The 18,726-nt window shown below is 38.7% G+C and overlaps 1 protein-coding gene across 6 annotated transcripts in view; it reads right to left on the bottom strand.

Moving 5' to 3' along the window:
• The window catches only part of CCDC138 (coiled-coil domain containing 138), a 129,976-nt gene that overhangs the window by 72,396 nt on the left and 38,854 nt on the right, over positions 1 to 18,726 (bottom strand). For all 6 annotated transcript variants that reach the window (XM_050753030.1, XM_050753029.1, XM_050753032.1 and 3 more), the window contains one exon: positions 6,859 to 6,975. In XM_050753030.1, the coding sequence (XP_050608987.1) occupies positions 6,859 to 6,975 (117 nt within the window). The remainder of the gene's footprint in view (positions 1 to 6,858; positions 6,976 to 18,726) is intronic.

The raw sequence follows: 18,726 nt of genomic DNA on the forward strand, positions 1-18,726 counted from the left end.
TTTTGGGAGGCTGAGGCAGGCGGATCATGAGTTCAGGAGATCAAGACCATCCTGGCTAACATGGTGAAATCCTGTCTCTACTAAAATTACAAAAACTTAGCCGGGCGTCGTGGCGGGCGCCTGTAATCCCAGCTACTCGGGAGACTGAGGCAGGAGAATGGCGTGAACCTGGGAGGCGGAGCTTGCAGTGAGCCGAGATTGCGCCACTGCACTCCAGCCTGGGCGACAGAGCGAGACTCCGTCTCAAAAAAAAAAAAAAAAAAAAAAGAATCAAATGAAAGGAAAGCATTTCAAACTGTTGCAGATCAGAATGCTTAACCCAGATTTAGTAACAACTTAAAATTTCCTTTATTATGACCCAATTCTCCAATCTCATGTGACTGAGTTTTATAGCAGTTTCCCCTATCTGCATGGAAATTTGTGACCAAATGGTTCCTAACTCAGTGTTGATCCTGCAATGTGGGTAAGTTTTGGCTTTTAAATTTCTGCATCTAAAATTAAAAACAAATCTATTGACGTTTTGCCAGTGTCAAAGGCCAAATGGTTGAGTGGTGAGACACACAAGCAGTGCAATCTAATTTACATATACTGTCAATACAATTTTATTAGAAAAAATAATACATAGGTGTTTTCAAACCTTTGTGTAAAAAACAGAAAAAAATGTTCAAAACTCTACTTACAGTGTGTTAAAATGACAGGATTAAGGTAAACTTTGTTTTTAAAATTATTTCTAATGCTTACTACTACACTTTCATAATGAAAAAATAAACTTGAAAAAAATATGTGGGCTGGGCTCAGTGGCTCACGCCTGTAATCCCAGTACTTTGGGAGGCCAAGACGGGTAGGTCACAAGGTCAGGAGATCAAGACCAACCTGGTCAACATGGTGAAACCCCACCTCTACTAAAAGTACAAAAATTAACTGGGCTTGGTGGCGCGCACCTGTGATCCCAGCTATTCAGGAGGGTGAGGCAGAAGAATCGCTTGAACCTAGGAGTCGGAGGTTGAAGTGAGCCAAGATCGTGCCACTGCTCTCCAGCCTGGGTGACACAGCAAGACTCTGTCTCAAAAAAAAAAAAAAAAAAAAAGAAAAAAAATACAGGAAAAAAAAATGTGGATAGTATTTGCCTTTAATTGAAGGAAAAGAGAAAAAAAATCCAAAACTAGCACTCTGGGTTGTTGCTGAAGCTTCACCTAAGTTATGCTAAAACTTTTGCTGAAACAAATCTAGACCCAAAATGTCTAGTTTTCAATTTAAAATCACCCATCATTCCAAGGACGAGAAAGATTTCAAACTAAATGAAGAAAAGACAATCAACAGCTGCCAACACCAACAGGACAGAATGTTAGAATTGTCTGACAAAGATTCTAAAGTAGCCATGAGAAAAGGAGCACCTGCATACGCCTTTAGAAAATCTCATCGAAGACACAGAAAGCCTTACCAAAGAAGAAATAGAAAAACAACCAAGTGAATATTTCAGAACTGGAAATACAATAACAGTCTCAATAACAGAATGGAGAGGATGGAGGAAAGAATAACTGGAAAATAAAACAACAGAAAACACCCAACCTGAACAACTACAAACAACCTGGAAAAATAACAACAACAACAACAACAACAATAACAACAACAACCAGAACTTCGGGGAATAACACAACATCTAAAATCATGTCATTAGAGTCCCAGGAAAGGAAAAATCAGGTAGGGCTAAAAAAGTACTTGAAGAAACTGGGGAAGGTGGCTCACGGTTGTACTCCCGGCACTTTGGGAGGGCAAGATGGAAGATCACTTGAGCCTAGGAGTTCAAGACCAGCCTGGGCAACATAGGGAGACCCTATCTCTACAAAGCAAAAAAACTAGCCAGGTAAGGTAGTACATGCCTGTAGTTCCAGCTTGAGCGAGGGTGAGGCTCACTGCACTCCAGCCTGGGCAACAGAGCGAGACCCTGTCTCAAAAAACAAAACAAAACAAAAACACATACACATGCACACAGAACATGAAACTGAAGAAACAATGACTGAAAACTTCCTGGACTTGGCAAAAAACGTGCCCAGAGACTGAAGAAACTAAGCAAACACCAAACAGGCTAAAATAAAGAGATCAACACCAAGACCCATCATAGTCAAACATAAAAACTAAAGACAAATGTGTGTGAGAGAAATGACACCTTACATCTATGGGGAAAATAACTCAAATGACAGTAGATTTCTTATCAGAAACCGTGGAGGGCAGAAAGAATTTACACATTTTTTAAGTACTGAAAGTAAAGAACTGTCACCCTGGAATCTGATACCCAGTGAAAATATCCTTCAGGAATTGAAAAGAAATCAAAATATGTTAAGAAAAACTAAGAGAATGTGTCATCAGCAAACCTACTCTAGGCCAGGTGCGGTGGCTCATGCCTGTAATCCCAGCACTTTGGGAGGCTGCGGCAGGTGGATCACTTGAGGTCAGGAGTACGAGACCAGCCTGGCCAACATGGCGAACCCTGTCTCTACTAAAAATACAAAAAGTAGATGGGCATGGTGGTGGGCACCTGTAATCCCAGCTACTTGGGACGGTGAGGCAGGAGCATCGCTTGAACCCAGGAGACGGAGGTTGCAGTGAGCTGAGATCATACCACTGCATCTAGCCTGGGCAGCAGAGCAAGACCCTGTCTCAAAAGAAAAAAAAAAAAAAAAAACTACTCTAAAGAACTGATAAAGAAGTCCTCTAAACAGACAGGATATAATGAAAGGGGGAACTGTGGCACATCTGGAAGGAAAGAAGAACAAAGTAAGCAAAAATATGGGTAAATACAATAAACTTTCCTTCTCTTCTTGAGTTTTATAAATTATGTTTGATGCTTGAAGCAAAAATGACAACATTCTCTAATGTGGTTCTAAGCATATATAGAAAAGGTTAAGGGATAAAAAGGGAAGTAAAGTTTCTGTATTTTATTCAAACCGGTAAACTGACAATAGCAATAGACTGAATAAGTTATACATAATGTTGTAGTGAACGTTTATAATTTTATGTTGCCCTGGCATTCATTTTAAATATAAGTTGAACTTTTTCACACTAGAAGCAGGGATCAGTCACTTTTAACATGGTTTCCAGTTCTAAATCCCCATCCCCACCCCTAGTTCCTAAATGTGTTTCATCCAGATATCTGCCTTAGACAACTCCTCTCTGATGACCACTTCCCTGTGGGATAGCTAGATGCAGTCCGCACAACTTGTCTCACAGACCCTCACACCTCACTACAGACTGTGTGAATATGCCACAGTGACTACCTCCTAGAACTCATGCCTGCTTGCTTTAAATTCAACAAACAAAACACCCTGTGAAAAACCTGTATGGGTAACATCCTGGAATCCAATAAGGGCACTTGTCCACAGGTCCCTTTCTCTCTCACTCGCTCTCTCTCCCTGCCTGTGCTTCCTGACTTCCAAGTATGTGGACTCCAGGTTTGCCATGTAACTCCCAGGACCTAAAAGTAATAAATTCTTGGCCGGGCGCGGTGGCTCACGCCTGTAATCCCAGTACTTTGGGAGGCCGAGATGGGTGGATCACGAGGTCAGGAGATAGAGACCATCCTGGCTAACACGGTGAAACCCCGTCTCTACTAAAAATACAAAAAAAAAAAAATTAGCCGGGCGTGGTGGTGGGCGCCTGTTGTCTCAGCTACATGGGAGGCTGAGGCAGGAGAATGGCGTGAACCCGGGAGGCGGAGCTTGCAGTGAGCTGAGATCCAGCCACTGCACTCCAGCCTGGGTGACACAGCAAGACTCCATCTCAAAAAATAAATAAATAAATAAATAAATAAATAAATTCTTTATTGCAGCCAGATGGGTTGGCTCATGGCTGTAATTCCAACAATTTGGGAGGCCAAGGCAGGAGGATCACTTGAGGCCAAGAGTTAGAGACCAGCCTGGGCAACAAAGCAAGACACTGCCTCTACCAAAAAAAAAAAAAAAAAACTTTTTAATTAGCTATGTGTGGTGGCAAACGTCTATAATCCTAGCTATGCAGGAGGCTGAGGGAGGAGGATTGCTTCAGCCCAGGAGCTGGAGGCTGCAGTGATCTATGATAACCACTGCACTCCTGCCTGAGCAACAGAGTGAGACTCTGTCTCAAAAACAAACAAAAAAACAAACAAGAAAAACCCTTTACTTCCATCTTCTATGGCTTCTAATCATTGGAGGGGTACTCTCCATCTTAAAGATCCTAAATTAAAACAAATGTAATACCAAGAAGAACTATTAGAAAAGTTATACAAAGAGATACACTCAATACACTATAGATAAAGGAAAATAAAATTCTAAAAAATGTTCAAGTAACCCGTAAGAAAGCAGGAAAAAGAACCAAAGAAATGAAAAAGAGAAACAAAAAGAACCACCCAGTAGTTAAAAAACACAGTTACAGCTTAAGCCCTAACATATCAATAAGTACATTACATGTAAATGGCCTAAAACACCAATTAAAACACAGAGCTTGACAAAGTTTATTTTTCCTAAATCCAGCTATATGCCATTTATTAAGGAAAAAAAAAAAAAACTCATTCTAGATATAATATAAGCAGGTCAAAAGAAAAAGACTGGGAAAAGATATATTATTAGAACATGAATCAAAAGAAGGCAGAAGTCTCTATATTAGTACTAGATAAAGAGATTTCAGAGGCAATGCAAATGATCAGAGATAGAGAAGGACATTATAAAATAATAAAAAGGGCGAATCCCCCAAGACATAATCCTAAATTTACAAGAACACAGTTACAAAATATGTGAGGCAAAACAGATGAAGGTTATAACATATAAATCTACAATTATAGCCGGAGACTTCAACATCCATCTATCTCTCCACACTTGATAGAACAGCACAAAGCATCAGCAAGGGTATAGACAACTCACAAACACCATCAACCAACAGGATCAAATTGACATTTATGCAACACTCCACCAAACAACAGAATACATATTCTTAGCCATAAAACAACCTCAACAATACAATAAACTAGAAAAATAGAATAACAGAAAGATGACAAACTTCTGAAGAATTCAAGGGTTCAGCCAGACATGGTGGCTCACACCTGTAATCCCAGCACTTTGGGAGGCCGAGGTGGGCAGATCACTTGAGGTCAACATGGTAGAACTCCATTTCTACTAAAAAAAAAAAAAAAAAAAAAAAAAAAGAAACCACAAAAATTAGCCAGGTGTGGTGGTGGGCGTCTGTAATCCCAGCTACTTGGGAGGCTGAGGCAGGAGAATCGCTTGAGCCCAGGAGGCGGAGGTTGTGGTGAGCCAAGACTGTGCCAGTGAACTCCAGCCTGGGTAAGAGAGTGAGTGAGACTCTGTCTCAATAAATAAATAAATAAATAAAAATAAATGAAACAAAGAGATGATCCTTTGAAAGATCAATAAAATGGAGAAACAGAGAAACTTCCAGCAAAAAAGACGAAGTAAAGAAAGAAAACACAAATTATCCATATTAAGAAGGAAATAAGGCTACCACTACAGATACTGAAGACATCAAAAGGATAAGAGAATACTATGAAAAACTCCATACACATAAATTTGCATACATTTGAATGGTTCAGTTTCTCAAAAAGCACAAACTATTACAAATCATCGATATGAATTATGTAACTAGAACAGACCTGTAACTATTAGAGAACTTAAATTCATGATTTAAAACCTCCTCCAAAAGAAATCTCATCCACATAGTTTCACTGGAGAATTCTACCAAATGTTTAAAGAAGAATGAACACTAAGTCTACATAATTTCTTCCAGAAAACATAAAGGATAAGACCCTTCCCAATTCATTTTATGAACCTAATATTGCCCTGATACAAAACCAAAGAGAGTTCAAAACTATAGACAAATATCTCTCATGAATATAGAAACAAAAGTCCTTAACAAAATATTAGCAAATAGAATTAGCTAATATAAAAACATATAAAAAGAATTAAACACCACAACCAAGTAGGTTTTATTCCAGAGACACATGGCTAATTTAATATTTCAAAGTCAATGTAATTCATATTAACAAGTTAAAGATGAAAAAGATCATTTGATCTTATCAATTAATGCAAAAAAAGTATCTAAAAAAATTCAACACCATTAATGATTTTTTAAAAACTCAGAAAAGCAGGAATACAGGAGAACTTGATTGAAAGTATCTATGAAAATACCACAGCTAATATTATACTTAGTAATCGCAGAATGAATTTTCCACCTAAGAGGAGAAACAAGGCGAGGATGACTACTCTCACCACTCACATTCAACATACTGCTAGAAACTCTAGCTAATGCAATAAGGTTGGAAAAGGAAATTAAAGACATACATATCAAAAAGGAAAAAAAACACAACGCTGTCTTCATTTGCAGATAACATGATTTGCTATGTAAAAATCCTGAGGAACCTTCAAGAAAACTCCTAAAACTAATAAAGTCAGGATACAAAACAAACAAAAAACAATTTTATGTCTACACATTATCAATGAACATGTAAACATCAAAAGTAAAAAGACAACACCAATTAAAAGTGCTCAAAAAATGTCAATACTCAGCCAAAAATCTAAACAAGAATGCAGCAATTTTATGCTGAAAAGTATACAACAATGATTAATTAAAGTTTTAAATAAATGGACATTTTATGTTCGTAAGTTGTAAGACTCAACAAAGGAAAGATGTCAATTATTCTCAAATTGATATACAGGTTTAACACAATTCCTATCAAAATCCCAGCAAGATATCTTATAGATAGGGAAGATTGTTCTGAAATACAGAGAATATATTCAAAATAGATATTGTGAAACAAGATCAAGAATATTAGGTGGAGTATTACTTGAAGAAAAATTCCTATTAACCAATTACCTGTGTTCCAGCATCTAGCTGCCTTAGGGACCAATATATAAATTTTACAAAAGGCTCGTGAAGTTTGGTATTCACAAATGGCATCCACTGTAGTTGCTCTGTCATCAGAGGCAAAAGCTAAAGACAAAATGATGGAAAATAAATACAAAGGCACAGTATTTTAAAATGTCTGAAATCAATTACCACAATTTTCCAAAATTATCTTTAAAAACAAACAAAAAAACAGTTCTCCAACAAAAAAAATCTTCAGTTTAAAACTATATGCAATACTATTTGGCAATATGTATTTGAATTTTTATATATGCATTTTCTTTCATCCAGCAATAACAGCACATCTAGTTTAAGGAGATTAACCTAAACAAAGATACTCTCTGAACCTTAAATGATTAAATAAATTTATAGTACATATGTAACCTTTAAAAATGATAACCTAGATTTACATTTATTGCTATGGCATATTCTGGGGTGAAAAAAGGTGTTTACAAGAAAGCAAATGGAATAAAAATCTCATTTACATAAACTACATCTATATAAATTTATACTGAAAAAGATATATGAAAGGATTTCTTTTTTTTTTTTTTTTTTTTTTTTTGAGACGGAGTCTCACTGTGTCTCCCAGGCTGGAGTGCAGTGGCGTGATTCGGCTCACTGCAAGCTCCGCCTCCCGGGTTCACGCCATTCTCCCCGCCTCAAAGTAGCTGAGACTACAGGCGCCCGCCACCACGCCCGGCTAGTTTTTTGTATTTTTAGTAGAGACGGGGTTTCACCATGTTAGCCAGGATAGTCTCGATCTCCTGACCTCGTGATCCACCCGCCTCGGCCTCCCAAAGTGCTGGGATTACAGGCTTGAGCCACCGCGCCCGGCCGAAAGGATTTCTTAAAAAGCTGGATTTCAGAAACTGGAGTAATATTTACTTTCTTATATGTCTACATTGCATGTATATCTTAATATGCTAATTTATAAAAATAATATTTAAATGTTTAAGGATGTCTATGAACTTTGCTTCAAAAGTATAACATTTTGCTAAATGATTTCAGGACCAGAAAGATAAATTCTAAGGCTCTAACAGAATATTCCCACTTCTTAGATACCAGCCTAAGGAAATCGTTTTAAGAAGATCCCTCCAAAAGCCATGTACAAAGATACTTATGGCTACACTGTTTATAAGAGTATAAACCTGGAAGTAATTGTACAGCAATCAGGAAAATGGTTATGTCAACTGTATAAAGATTCTCTGGACTAATGATTATGAGCATATTGTGTGTATATACATACATGTATTTTAAAAAATTTTCTGTATATGATGATGTTTTGACATCTTAAAAAACCTTTCCAGTTGGGGAGAGACTGCCCCTCCCTGGACCAGTCAATTCTTAGATATAGCAAAGTGCTCAGCCTAGAGTATTCCTCTGATAGACAAACAAACCAATTCAGAGCCAGACTCCTTCTATCTGGCCCTTGTATCCCAGGAGGCAATATTCTCTGCTGTAATCTTACCAGAGTCACTAGGGACCACCCCTAGAGCTTAGTACCAGCCAAAATTATTCAAACTAGCCAATCCTGTTTGTTCACCCTGCCCTGCATTGCCCTTCATGTGGAAACCAAAATAAAGGGTCTGCCCAATGCTTTCCCCTAGACTCCTGTCTTCCTACCATCTGACCACTCTGGTGTCTTAAAAAAAAAAAAAAATCGAAAAAATTATAGACACCTCACAAGCTGAGAAATGTCTAAATAGTATTTTCATGGAATAAAAGTTGGTAGCCATATACTCTCTTACAGTCATAATCTCAGTAAAATTTTATATAAACTTCTCCCCCCAACTTTTTAATAAAGCCATGCATCAGTTAATGACAGAGATACACTGTAAAATAACAATAAATAGTAAATACATAAACTAGTAATATGGTTGTTTATTATCAAGTATTATGTACTGTACATAACTGTGTGTGCTATACTTTTATGTAACTGGCGGCACAGGTTTGTTTACATCAGCATCACCACAAACATGAATAATGTGTTCTGCTACAATATTATAACACCTATGATGTCACAAAGTGACAGGACATTTTCAGCTCCATTATAATCTGTTTTTTTATATATTCTTTTTTTCTTTGCTCCATTGTATTATGGGACCACCATCATATATGCAGTCTACCATTGTCTTAAACATCATTATGCAGTGTATGGCTGATTATACATCATGACTAAGTGATATTTATTCTTGCAATGCAAGGACAGTTCAACATTTTAACAAAATGAAGGACAAAACCCACACGATTATTTCAACTGACAAAGAAAAAGCACTGAACAAGGTTCAACACCCTTTCATGATAAAAATACTCAGCAAACTTAATAGAGGGAAACTACCTCGATATAATAAAGGCTATATATAAAAAGCCCACAGATTACACTATAAAGGTAAAAGAATGAAAGCCTTTCCTCCAAAATCAGGAACAAGACAAGGATGCACACCCTCACCTCTTCTATTCACCACAGTACCAGCCAGTGAAACTGGGCAAAAAAAAGAAATAAAAAGTATCCAAATTGTAAAAGTAGTAGTAAAATCATCTCTCTTCTCAGATGGCATGACCTTGTATGTCGAAAGTCTTAAAGATTCCACAATTAAAAAAAAAAAAAAAGTTAGAATCACGAGGTACATAAATTCAGCAAAAAAATACAAAAAACTAGTCGGTGGCGGGCGCCTGTAGTCCCAGCTACTCGGGAGGCTAAGGCAGGAGAATGGCGTGAACGTGGGAGGCGGAGCTTGCAGTGAGCTGAGATCCTACCACTGCAAGCCTCAAAAATCAGGTGTGGTTCTATAACAAAAATCAGGTGTGGTTCTATACACTAACAATGAACAATCCAAACAGGAAATAAGGAAAACAGTTCCATTTACAAAGAGCATCAAAATTAATAAAAATACTTAGGAATAAATCTAAGCAAGGAGGTAAAAAACGTATACACTAAAAACCACAAAACAGTGATGAAAAAAATTAAAACAGACCCAAATAGAACGAAATTTCATGTTTATGGGTCAGAAAACTTGGTATTATTAAGGTGCCCATGCTACCCAAAGCGATCTACAGATTCGAGGTAATTGCTACCAAAATCCCTACAGCATTAATTTACTATGGTGAACAGTATAGCAGTTCTTCAAAAATTGAAAATAGAACTATCAAATGATCTAGCAATCCCACTTCTGAGTATATGTCCAAAGGGATTGAAAACAGGGTATTGAAAGGATATTTGAAAGCCCATATTCCTATCAGCACTATTCGCAATAGCCATGAGATGGTAGCCGCCCAAATATCCATCAACGAATGAACAGATAAGCAATATGTGGTATTCATGCATAAACAAATATTGTTCCACCTTAAAAAGTTAGGAAATCCTGTCACATGCTACCAACATGGACGAACCTTAAGGATATTATGCTAAGTGAAATAAGCCAGTCACAAAAAGGCCAATATTATTATGATTCCACCCATATGAGAAATCTAATGTCAAATTCATTGAAGCAGAAAATTGAATGGCGGTCATCAGGGGCTGGAGTAGGTGAAATGGGGAGCTGTTACTTAATAAGCGCTATGGTTTGAATACGTTCCTCAAAATTTGTGTTGGAAACTTAATGCCCAAAACATCAGTGTTGTGAGGCGGGGATCTACTGGGAAGTATTTACGTCAGGAGGGCTCTGCCCTAAGGCATGGATTAATGGCATTATAATAAAGGCATGTGGGAGCGGGATCCCTTTCTCCTGCTCTTCCACCCTGTCGGCACACAACGTTCATCCGGTTTTTGCTCTTCTGCCTTGTGCCATGTGAGGATGCAGCAAGAAAGCCCCTATCAGATGCTTGGACGTCCAGCTGCCAGAACTGTGAGAAATAAATTTCTGTTGTTTACAGATTGCCCAGTCTCAGATATTCTGTTGTAACAGCACAAAACAAAGACAATGGGTACTGAGTTTTAGTTTTGCAAGATAAAGTATTTCTGGAGAGCTGTTGAAGGACAATGTGAATACACTAATGAACTGTATACTTAAAAATTATTAAGATAATAAATTTATGTTTTCATCACAGTTTGAGAAATTATATGGGTGGACCAGAAAAAGACTTACTTGAACAGATTTACAAATCTTATGATATGTAAGGTATTTAAACTATGGTTAGTCATTATACTATCTGTAAGCCAATACTTTGTGAAAAATATTTGAATACATTATGTGTTTTCATATCGCTGTTATCAGTGGTGAATTTCATTTGCTCTGGGGGACTTAACTATCAACAGTTCCGTGAATTTTTTATCAGAAATAGAGGTATAATATCCTTAATGGCCTTAACACATGGCAGTGAATTTTTTTAATTTTTGAGCTCATGGCTGAGATGAACATTTTCTGAATAAGAACAGCACTCAATCATTGAACAGTTTTGGAAATTACCTTTTGCTGCACATTATTCATTTTTTTTTACTAGAGTCAACCTGAAATTACAAGTCAAAACAGTGCTTACATATGAAACTTACACTACAGTAGTCATTTCAACAACTGGTATTGTTTGAATCATAATGTTAAGCTGCATAAACTTCCTTTGTTGTCAGATATTTTAAAAAGAGAGGAGACCTCCACTACCATTCCAACACAGATTTGCAGCGGATATGTTTTCTAACTCCAAACTACAGTTCCAGCAGCATTATTTGAATCTCAATGCAAGTGCAAAATGATCTGCATATTTCAAGATCCATTCGACTGCAACTAAGGAGCTGCCAACTGACCTTCAATTGGACGTGATTACTCTCCAATACAGTGATACACAAAAAGAAATATCAAGAGAAGAATCAAAAAGAATTCTGTAAATGCTTTTCAAGTGACAGAGTCATATGCATGTCTGTGGTCCCACTTATGAGATACTTAGAATAGGCAAATTCTTAGAGATAGAAAGTAGATGAGAGACTACCAGGGTCTACGGGGGAGGGAGGAATGGGAAGATATTGTTAAATGGGTACAGAATTTGTTTCAGATGATAAAAAAATTCTTGAAATTGATAGTGATGATGGTTGTACAGCATTGGGAATATACTTAATGCCACTAAATTGTACATTTATAAATGGTTAAAACGATAAATATTAAGCTATGCATATTTTACCACAATGAAACAAAATCATATGCTCACGGATTGATGTCAATTATTTGACAATATTTAGTGTATGAAAAGACATTTTCAGGCCGGGCATGGTGGCTCATGCCTATAATCTCAGCACTTTGGGAGGCCAAGGCGGGTGGATCACCTGAGGTCAGCAGTTCAATACCAGCCTGGCCAACATCGTAAAACCCCCATCTGTCTCTACTAAAAATGCAAAAATTAGCTGGGAGTGGTGGACACCTGTAATCCCAGCTACTTGGGAGGCTGAGGCAAGAGAATTGCTTGAACTCAGGAGGCAGAGGTTGCAGTGAGCCGAGATCACGCCACTGGACTCCAGCTCATGCGACAGAGTGAGGCTCCGTAAAAAAAAAAAAAAATGCAAAGATGAAATATGTAAAGTCTCATTACAGATCAGCATTAACAGATAAAAATATGCAATTGATTCTGATGAAACGAAACACTTGGAACCCCAATTAAGTAAAATGATACCCCCAAATTCTAGTTTCCTCATTATTCGATCTACTGCAAAAAGTTTACTCCACATTACATTTTTAATTTTGTCAACAAAAAAACTGGTGAAAATTTGTTTCATTTCTTATTATGTAAGTACTGGTATCTTTCACTTTGCTTTTTGGCCTGCAAATCCTAAAATATTCATCATTTGTCCTTTTACAAAAAAGGTCTGCTGACCTTTGTCATGGGCTATAAACATTCCCATAGCTTAAGAAAAACCAGACTTCACTAAATTCATCTGGCATTGTCTTCTTTGTAGTTCCTGCCTATTCTATCTCTACTTCCTGTTTACTTTTAAACTAACAGACCTTGTTTTTAAAGAGCAGTTTTAGGTTTCTGAGTATACTGAGTAGGAAGTTGAGAATGCTTATATGCCCCCTGTCCTACTCCCACCTGCCAGTACCTTCCATTATTAACATCTTTACTAGTGTGGTACATTTGTAACAATTGTTAACACTGACACACTATGATTAACTAAAATCTATAGTTTACATTAGGATTCACTCTGTTGTATAGCCTACAGATTTTGACAACATATAATCACACATATCCACCATGTATCACAGGAAATAATTTCACTGTCCTAAACATCGCCTGTGCTTCTCTCCTCTTTCTTTCTCAGAACCCTTGGCAGCTACTGATCTTTTTACTCCCGTTTTTGCCTTTTCCAAAATGTCATTATAGTTGGAATCATACAGCATGTAGCCTTTTCAGGCTGGCTTCTTTCACTTAGCAATGTACATTTAAGGTTTCTCCATGGTAAAATATAGATCCCTTGCTTAAAATCATTTCCTGTCTCCCTCTTCTCTGAGGGATGACATTCAAACTTGCCAGCATAGTTCTAGAACAGCAGTGACTCCACTTCCAGCTCATTGCAACTTTCCTCACATCATACCTCACCCACACCCTGTAACAGATGCATGTCATGACGAAGGCAGCTCATGTCTTCTCCTTCAACTACTAGGTGTCTGTCTCACAAACACCTACTCATCCTTCAAAGCTTAACTTTTAGCAGTCACTTTTACAAGGCTTTTCCATATATTTTCTTATCTTAGGATGTAATTTATCTACACCAGTGGTTCTCAAATTGTGGTCCCTACAACTACAGAAAGAGCATCACTTGGGAACCTGTCAGAAATACAAATTCTGGGTGGGGAGTTTCAGACCAGTCTGACCAACATGGAGAAACCCCATCCCTACTAAAAATACAAAATTAGCTGGGTGTGGTGGTACATGCCTGTAATCCCAGCTACTCGGGAGGCTGAGGCAGGAGAATCACTTGAACCTGGGAGGCAGAGGTTGCGGTGAGCCGAGATCGCACCATTGCACTCCAGCCTGGGCAACAAGAGTGAAACTTCGTCTCAAAAAAAAAAAAAGAAAGAAGAAAAAAAAAAGAAAAGAAATACAAATTCTGGCCAGGCGTGGTGGGTCACGTCTGTAATCTCAGCACTTTGGGAGGCTGAGGCAGGCAATCACTTGAGGTCAGGAGTTTGAGACCAGCCAGGCCAACATAGTGAAACCCTGTCTCTACTAAAAATATAAAAATTAGCCAGGTGTGGTGGCGTACACCTGTAATCCCAGCTACTCGGGAGGCTGAGGCAGGATAACTGCTTAAACCCAGGAGGCAGAGGTTGCAGGGAGCTGAGATTTCACCACTGCACTCCAGCATGGGCGACAGAGCGAGACTCCATTTCAAAAAAACAGAAAAAAAAGCAGGGCGCGATGGCTCACGCCTGTAATCCCAGCACTTTGGGAGGCCGAGGAGGGTAGATCACCTGAGGTCAGAAGTTCAAGACCAGCCCAGTCAACATGGTGAAACCCCACCTCTACTAAATATACAAAAATTAGTCGGGCATGGTGACGGGCGCCTGTTATCCCAGCTACTCGGGGGGCTGACGCAGGAGAATCGCTTGAACCCAGGAGGTGGTTGCAGTGAGCCGAGATCGTGCCATTGCGCTCCAGCCTGGGCAACAAGACTGGAACTTCATTTAAAAAAAAAAAAGAAAGAAATAACAAAATTCTGTGCCACATTGGATCTACTAAATCAGATTCCAGGGCTAGGAACCTGAGTTTTAACAAGCCCTGCAAATGATTCTGATATGTGCTAAAATTGGAAAGTCAAGTTTCTCTTAGATATCTGACTTTCAGTTTCTTCACAGCAAACACTGCCTTTTCCTAGTGATTTCATTTTTTCATGAAAAATATCCACTTCATTTATATCCTTATCCCCTCTAAATACTAAGCCTTTTCCGACAGTATTTATATTCTTAATCCAAACATAACAAAAAGTATTTTTTCTTATCTTCTGAATGTTTCAAGAGATTTGGCATATTTCATCCTACTAACACTGTAACAACGGTCCTTGTTCACGGGGTGGCAGTAATAGTGAACTGTGAACTCTTTCCAAACTCACTTTTTACAATTTGTCCTTTCAGCGTTTAAGATCATCTGGTGATCTTTACATCAGATACATTGCCTTTTCTTTCTTACTGTGATGACTTGAAATTGTCAGAATTTTTTTTCCTTTTTTTTGAGACAGAGTCCCGCTCTACAGCCCAGGCTGGAGTGCAGTAAGCAGCATGATCTCGGCTCGCTGAAACTTCTACCTCTGGGATTTAAGCAATTCTGGCACCTCAGCCCCACGAGTAGCTGGGATTACAGGTGTGCACCACCATGTCTGGCTAATTTTTGTATTTTTAATAGAGACAGAGTTTCTCCATGTTGGTCAGGCTGGTCTTGAACTGCTGGCCTCAAGTGATCTGCCCGCCTCGGCATCCCAAAGTGCTAGGATTACAGGCGTGAGCCACTGCACCTGGCTAAATTGTCCTGGTCAAAATGTCACAATGAAGAACATTTTCTGGCTTCCTTCCCAAGGTGCCTTTGGTTTTTTGGTTTTGTTTTTTTTTTTTTTTTTTTTTGAGACAGAGTCTTGCTCTTATTGCCCAGGCTGGAGTGCAATGGCACGATCTCGGCTCACTGCAACCTCCGCTTCCTGGGTTCAAGCGACTCTCCTGCCTCAGCCTCCCGAGTAGCTGGGATTACAGGTGCCCACCACCATGCCCAGCTAATTTTTGTATTTTTTAGTAGAGAGAGGGTTTTACCACATTGGCCAGGCTAGTCTTGAACTCCTGACATCAGGTCATCCGCCCACCTCAGCCTCCCAAAGTGCTGGGATTACAGGCGTGAGCCATGCCTTTGGTTTCTGACTGGCAACTGCCTAACTTTTGCAAAGTGAGCACCCTAAAGTTTAGGGTGGCCTGTCTTAGAATGCAGAATCCTGGTGAAAATGTATCCTAGTCAACACTTTGTTGAAAAATCTTTATTATGGCAAAATATATGTAACTTAAAATTTACCAATGGCATTAGTGTAATCACACTGTTGTATAACCATCACGACTATCCATCCCCAAAACTTTTGCATCATGCCAAACTGAAACTCTGTATCTATTAAATAATAACCCTCCATTCTCTTCCCCCAGCCCCTGGTAACCACCATCCTACTTTGTCTCCACAAAATTTGACTATTCTAGGCATTGCACACATGGAAGTGGAATCATGTAATATTTGTCATCTGGTGTCTAGCTTATTTCATTTACAATGTCTTCAGGGTTCATTCATGTTGTAGCACGTGTTAATTTCATGACTGAATAATAGTCTTGTGTGTGTATATACCACATCTTGTTTATCCACTCATTCATGGATGAGCATTTACATTGTGTCCACCTTCATTTTATTATGTATAATCTTGCTATAAACTTGGCGCTTAAGTATCTGTTCAAGCCTCTGCTTTCAATTATTATGACTATATATCCAGAAGTAAAACTGCATAGTATAAGGTAATTCTATGTTTAAATTTTTGAAGAACCACCATACTGTCTTCCACAGCAGCTGCATTGTACATTCCTATCACCAATAAACAAAGATTCCGCTTTCTGACATCCTTGCCAACACTTGTATGTACATATGTATGTATGTACGTACGTACCGAGACACAGTCTCAATCTGTCTCCCAGGCTGGAGTGTGGTCGCACAATCTCGGCTCACTGCAACCTCCGCCTCCCAGGTTCAAGCAATTCCCGTGCCTCAGCCTCCCAAGTAGCTGGAACTACAGGTTTGCATCACCATGCCAGGCTAATTTTTATATTTTTAGTAAAGATGGGGTTTCCCCATGTTGGCCAGGCTGGTCTCAAGCTCCTGACCTCAAGTGATCCGCCTGCCTCGGCCTCCCAAAGTGCCGGGATTACAAGTGTAAGCCACCACGCCTAGCCCTATTTTTTAAAATAAACATTCTAATAGGTGTTAAGTGGTATCTTACTGTGGTTGTGTATTTCCTTAGAGAGCAGTGATGGTAAGCATCTTTTTATGTGCTTAGGGGCCATTTCTTTATCTTTGGAGAAATAGCTATTTAGGTTCTTTGCTTGCTTTTTAAAAAATAAGTTTTTTTGGTTTTGTTTTTTGCTGGGTTGAAGGAGTTCCTTATATATTGTGGGTAGCAATCGCTTGTCAGATACACAATTTGCTAATATTTCCTCCCATTCTGGAGATTACCATTTCAATCTGTTGATGCACAAACGTTTTTAATTTTGATGAAGTTCGGTTTATTTTTACTTTTGTTTCCTGTGCTTTTGGTGTCTTAGCCATGTAACCACTGCCTAATCTAATATCATGAAGATTTTCCTCTATGGCTTCTTCTAAGAGTTTTATAGTTTTAAATTCTCACATTTAAGCCTTTGACCCATTTTGAGTTAAAATTTTTTTGAGAGGGACTCTCGCACTGTCACCCGGGCTGGAGTGCAATGGTGTGATCTCAGCTCACTGCAACCTCCACCTCCTGGGTCCAAGCAATTCTCCTGCGTCAGCCTCCCGAGTAGCTGGGATTACAGGTGCCTGCCACTATGTCTGGCTAATTTTTTGTATTTTTAGTAGAGATAGGGTTTCACTATGTTGGCCAGGCTGGTCTCGAACTCCTGACCTTGTGATCTGCCCACCTTGGCCTCCCAAAGTGCTGGAATTACAGGTGTGAGCCACCACGCGCAGCTGAGTTAAATTTTACATATCGTATAAGGTAAGGCTCATACTCATTTTGTTGCATGACAGTATCCAGTTTTTCAGCATCATTTGTTGAAGACTGTCCTTCCTTCATTGAGTGGTCTCTGTACCCTTGTCAAAAATCACTGGACTATATGTGAGGCCTTATATTGGGCTCTCCATTCTATGCCATTGGTCTACATGTCTTATGTCAGTATCACAGAGTTTAGATTACTGTAGCTTTGTACTAAGTTTTGAAATCAGAAAGTATGAGATCTCTAACTTTGTTCTTTTAATGGTTGTTTTGGCTTTTCATTGTGCCTTCAGATTCCATATGAATTTTAGGATAAGTAGTATTCTTTGACATATAACAGTTTTATGTTTTTATGTCGTTAAATCTAGAGCCCTTGTTTTGTTATTTTTACCATTTGTGTAAACATTATGGTAAAATGCTTTACCTTGTCCTCGTATTTAATCAATATTTAATGTTATATTTTTGGGTTTTCTATGGTTTCATGATAACTTCCAAATATTTATCTACAATATATTTTGGTGTTAAGTATGGCACAGAACCACCTTCTTGTTTTTTTTTTTGTTGTTTGTTTGTTTTTTTTTTTTTTTTGTTGAGACAGAGTCTCGCTTTGTCACCCAGGCTGGAGTGCAGTGGCCAGATCTCAGCTCACTGCAAGCTCCGCCTCCCGGGTTTACGCCATTCTCCTGCCTCAGCCTCCCAAGTAGCTTGGACTACAGGCACCCGCCACCTCGCCCGGCTAGTTTTTTGTATTTTTTAGTAGAGACGGGGTTTCACCATGTTAGCCAGGATGGTCTCGATCTCCTGACCTCGTGATCCGCCCGTCTCGGCCTCCCAAAGTGCTGGGATTACAGGCTTGAGCCACCGCGCCCGGCCCACCTTCTTGTTTTTAATGGTAAATCAGTAGTCTTGATACATTTATGAAATAATCCCTATTTTCCTCCATTGATTTAACACGCTACTTTTATCATATGTGAAATCCATTTACAAGTTTGGATCTGTTTTTGTGGTCACAGTTCTATCAATTTGTGTGCTCCTATACTACTACCATAATGTTCTAATCACTGTGGTTCTAACATATGTACATATGGGAATGAAATCTCTGATGAATTTTTCTTCAGGAACAGTGATCCAAGAGTATGTAACGTAATCTTTAAGTT

The sequence above is a fragment of the Macaca thibetana genome, chromosome 13 (genome assembly GCF_024542745.1).
Source record: "Macaca thibetana thibetana isolate TM-01 chromosome 13, ASM2454274v1, whole genome shotgun sequence".
NCBI lineage: Eukaryota > Metazoa > Chordata > Mammalia > Primates > Cercopithecidae > Macaca > Macaca thibetana.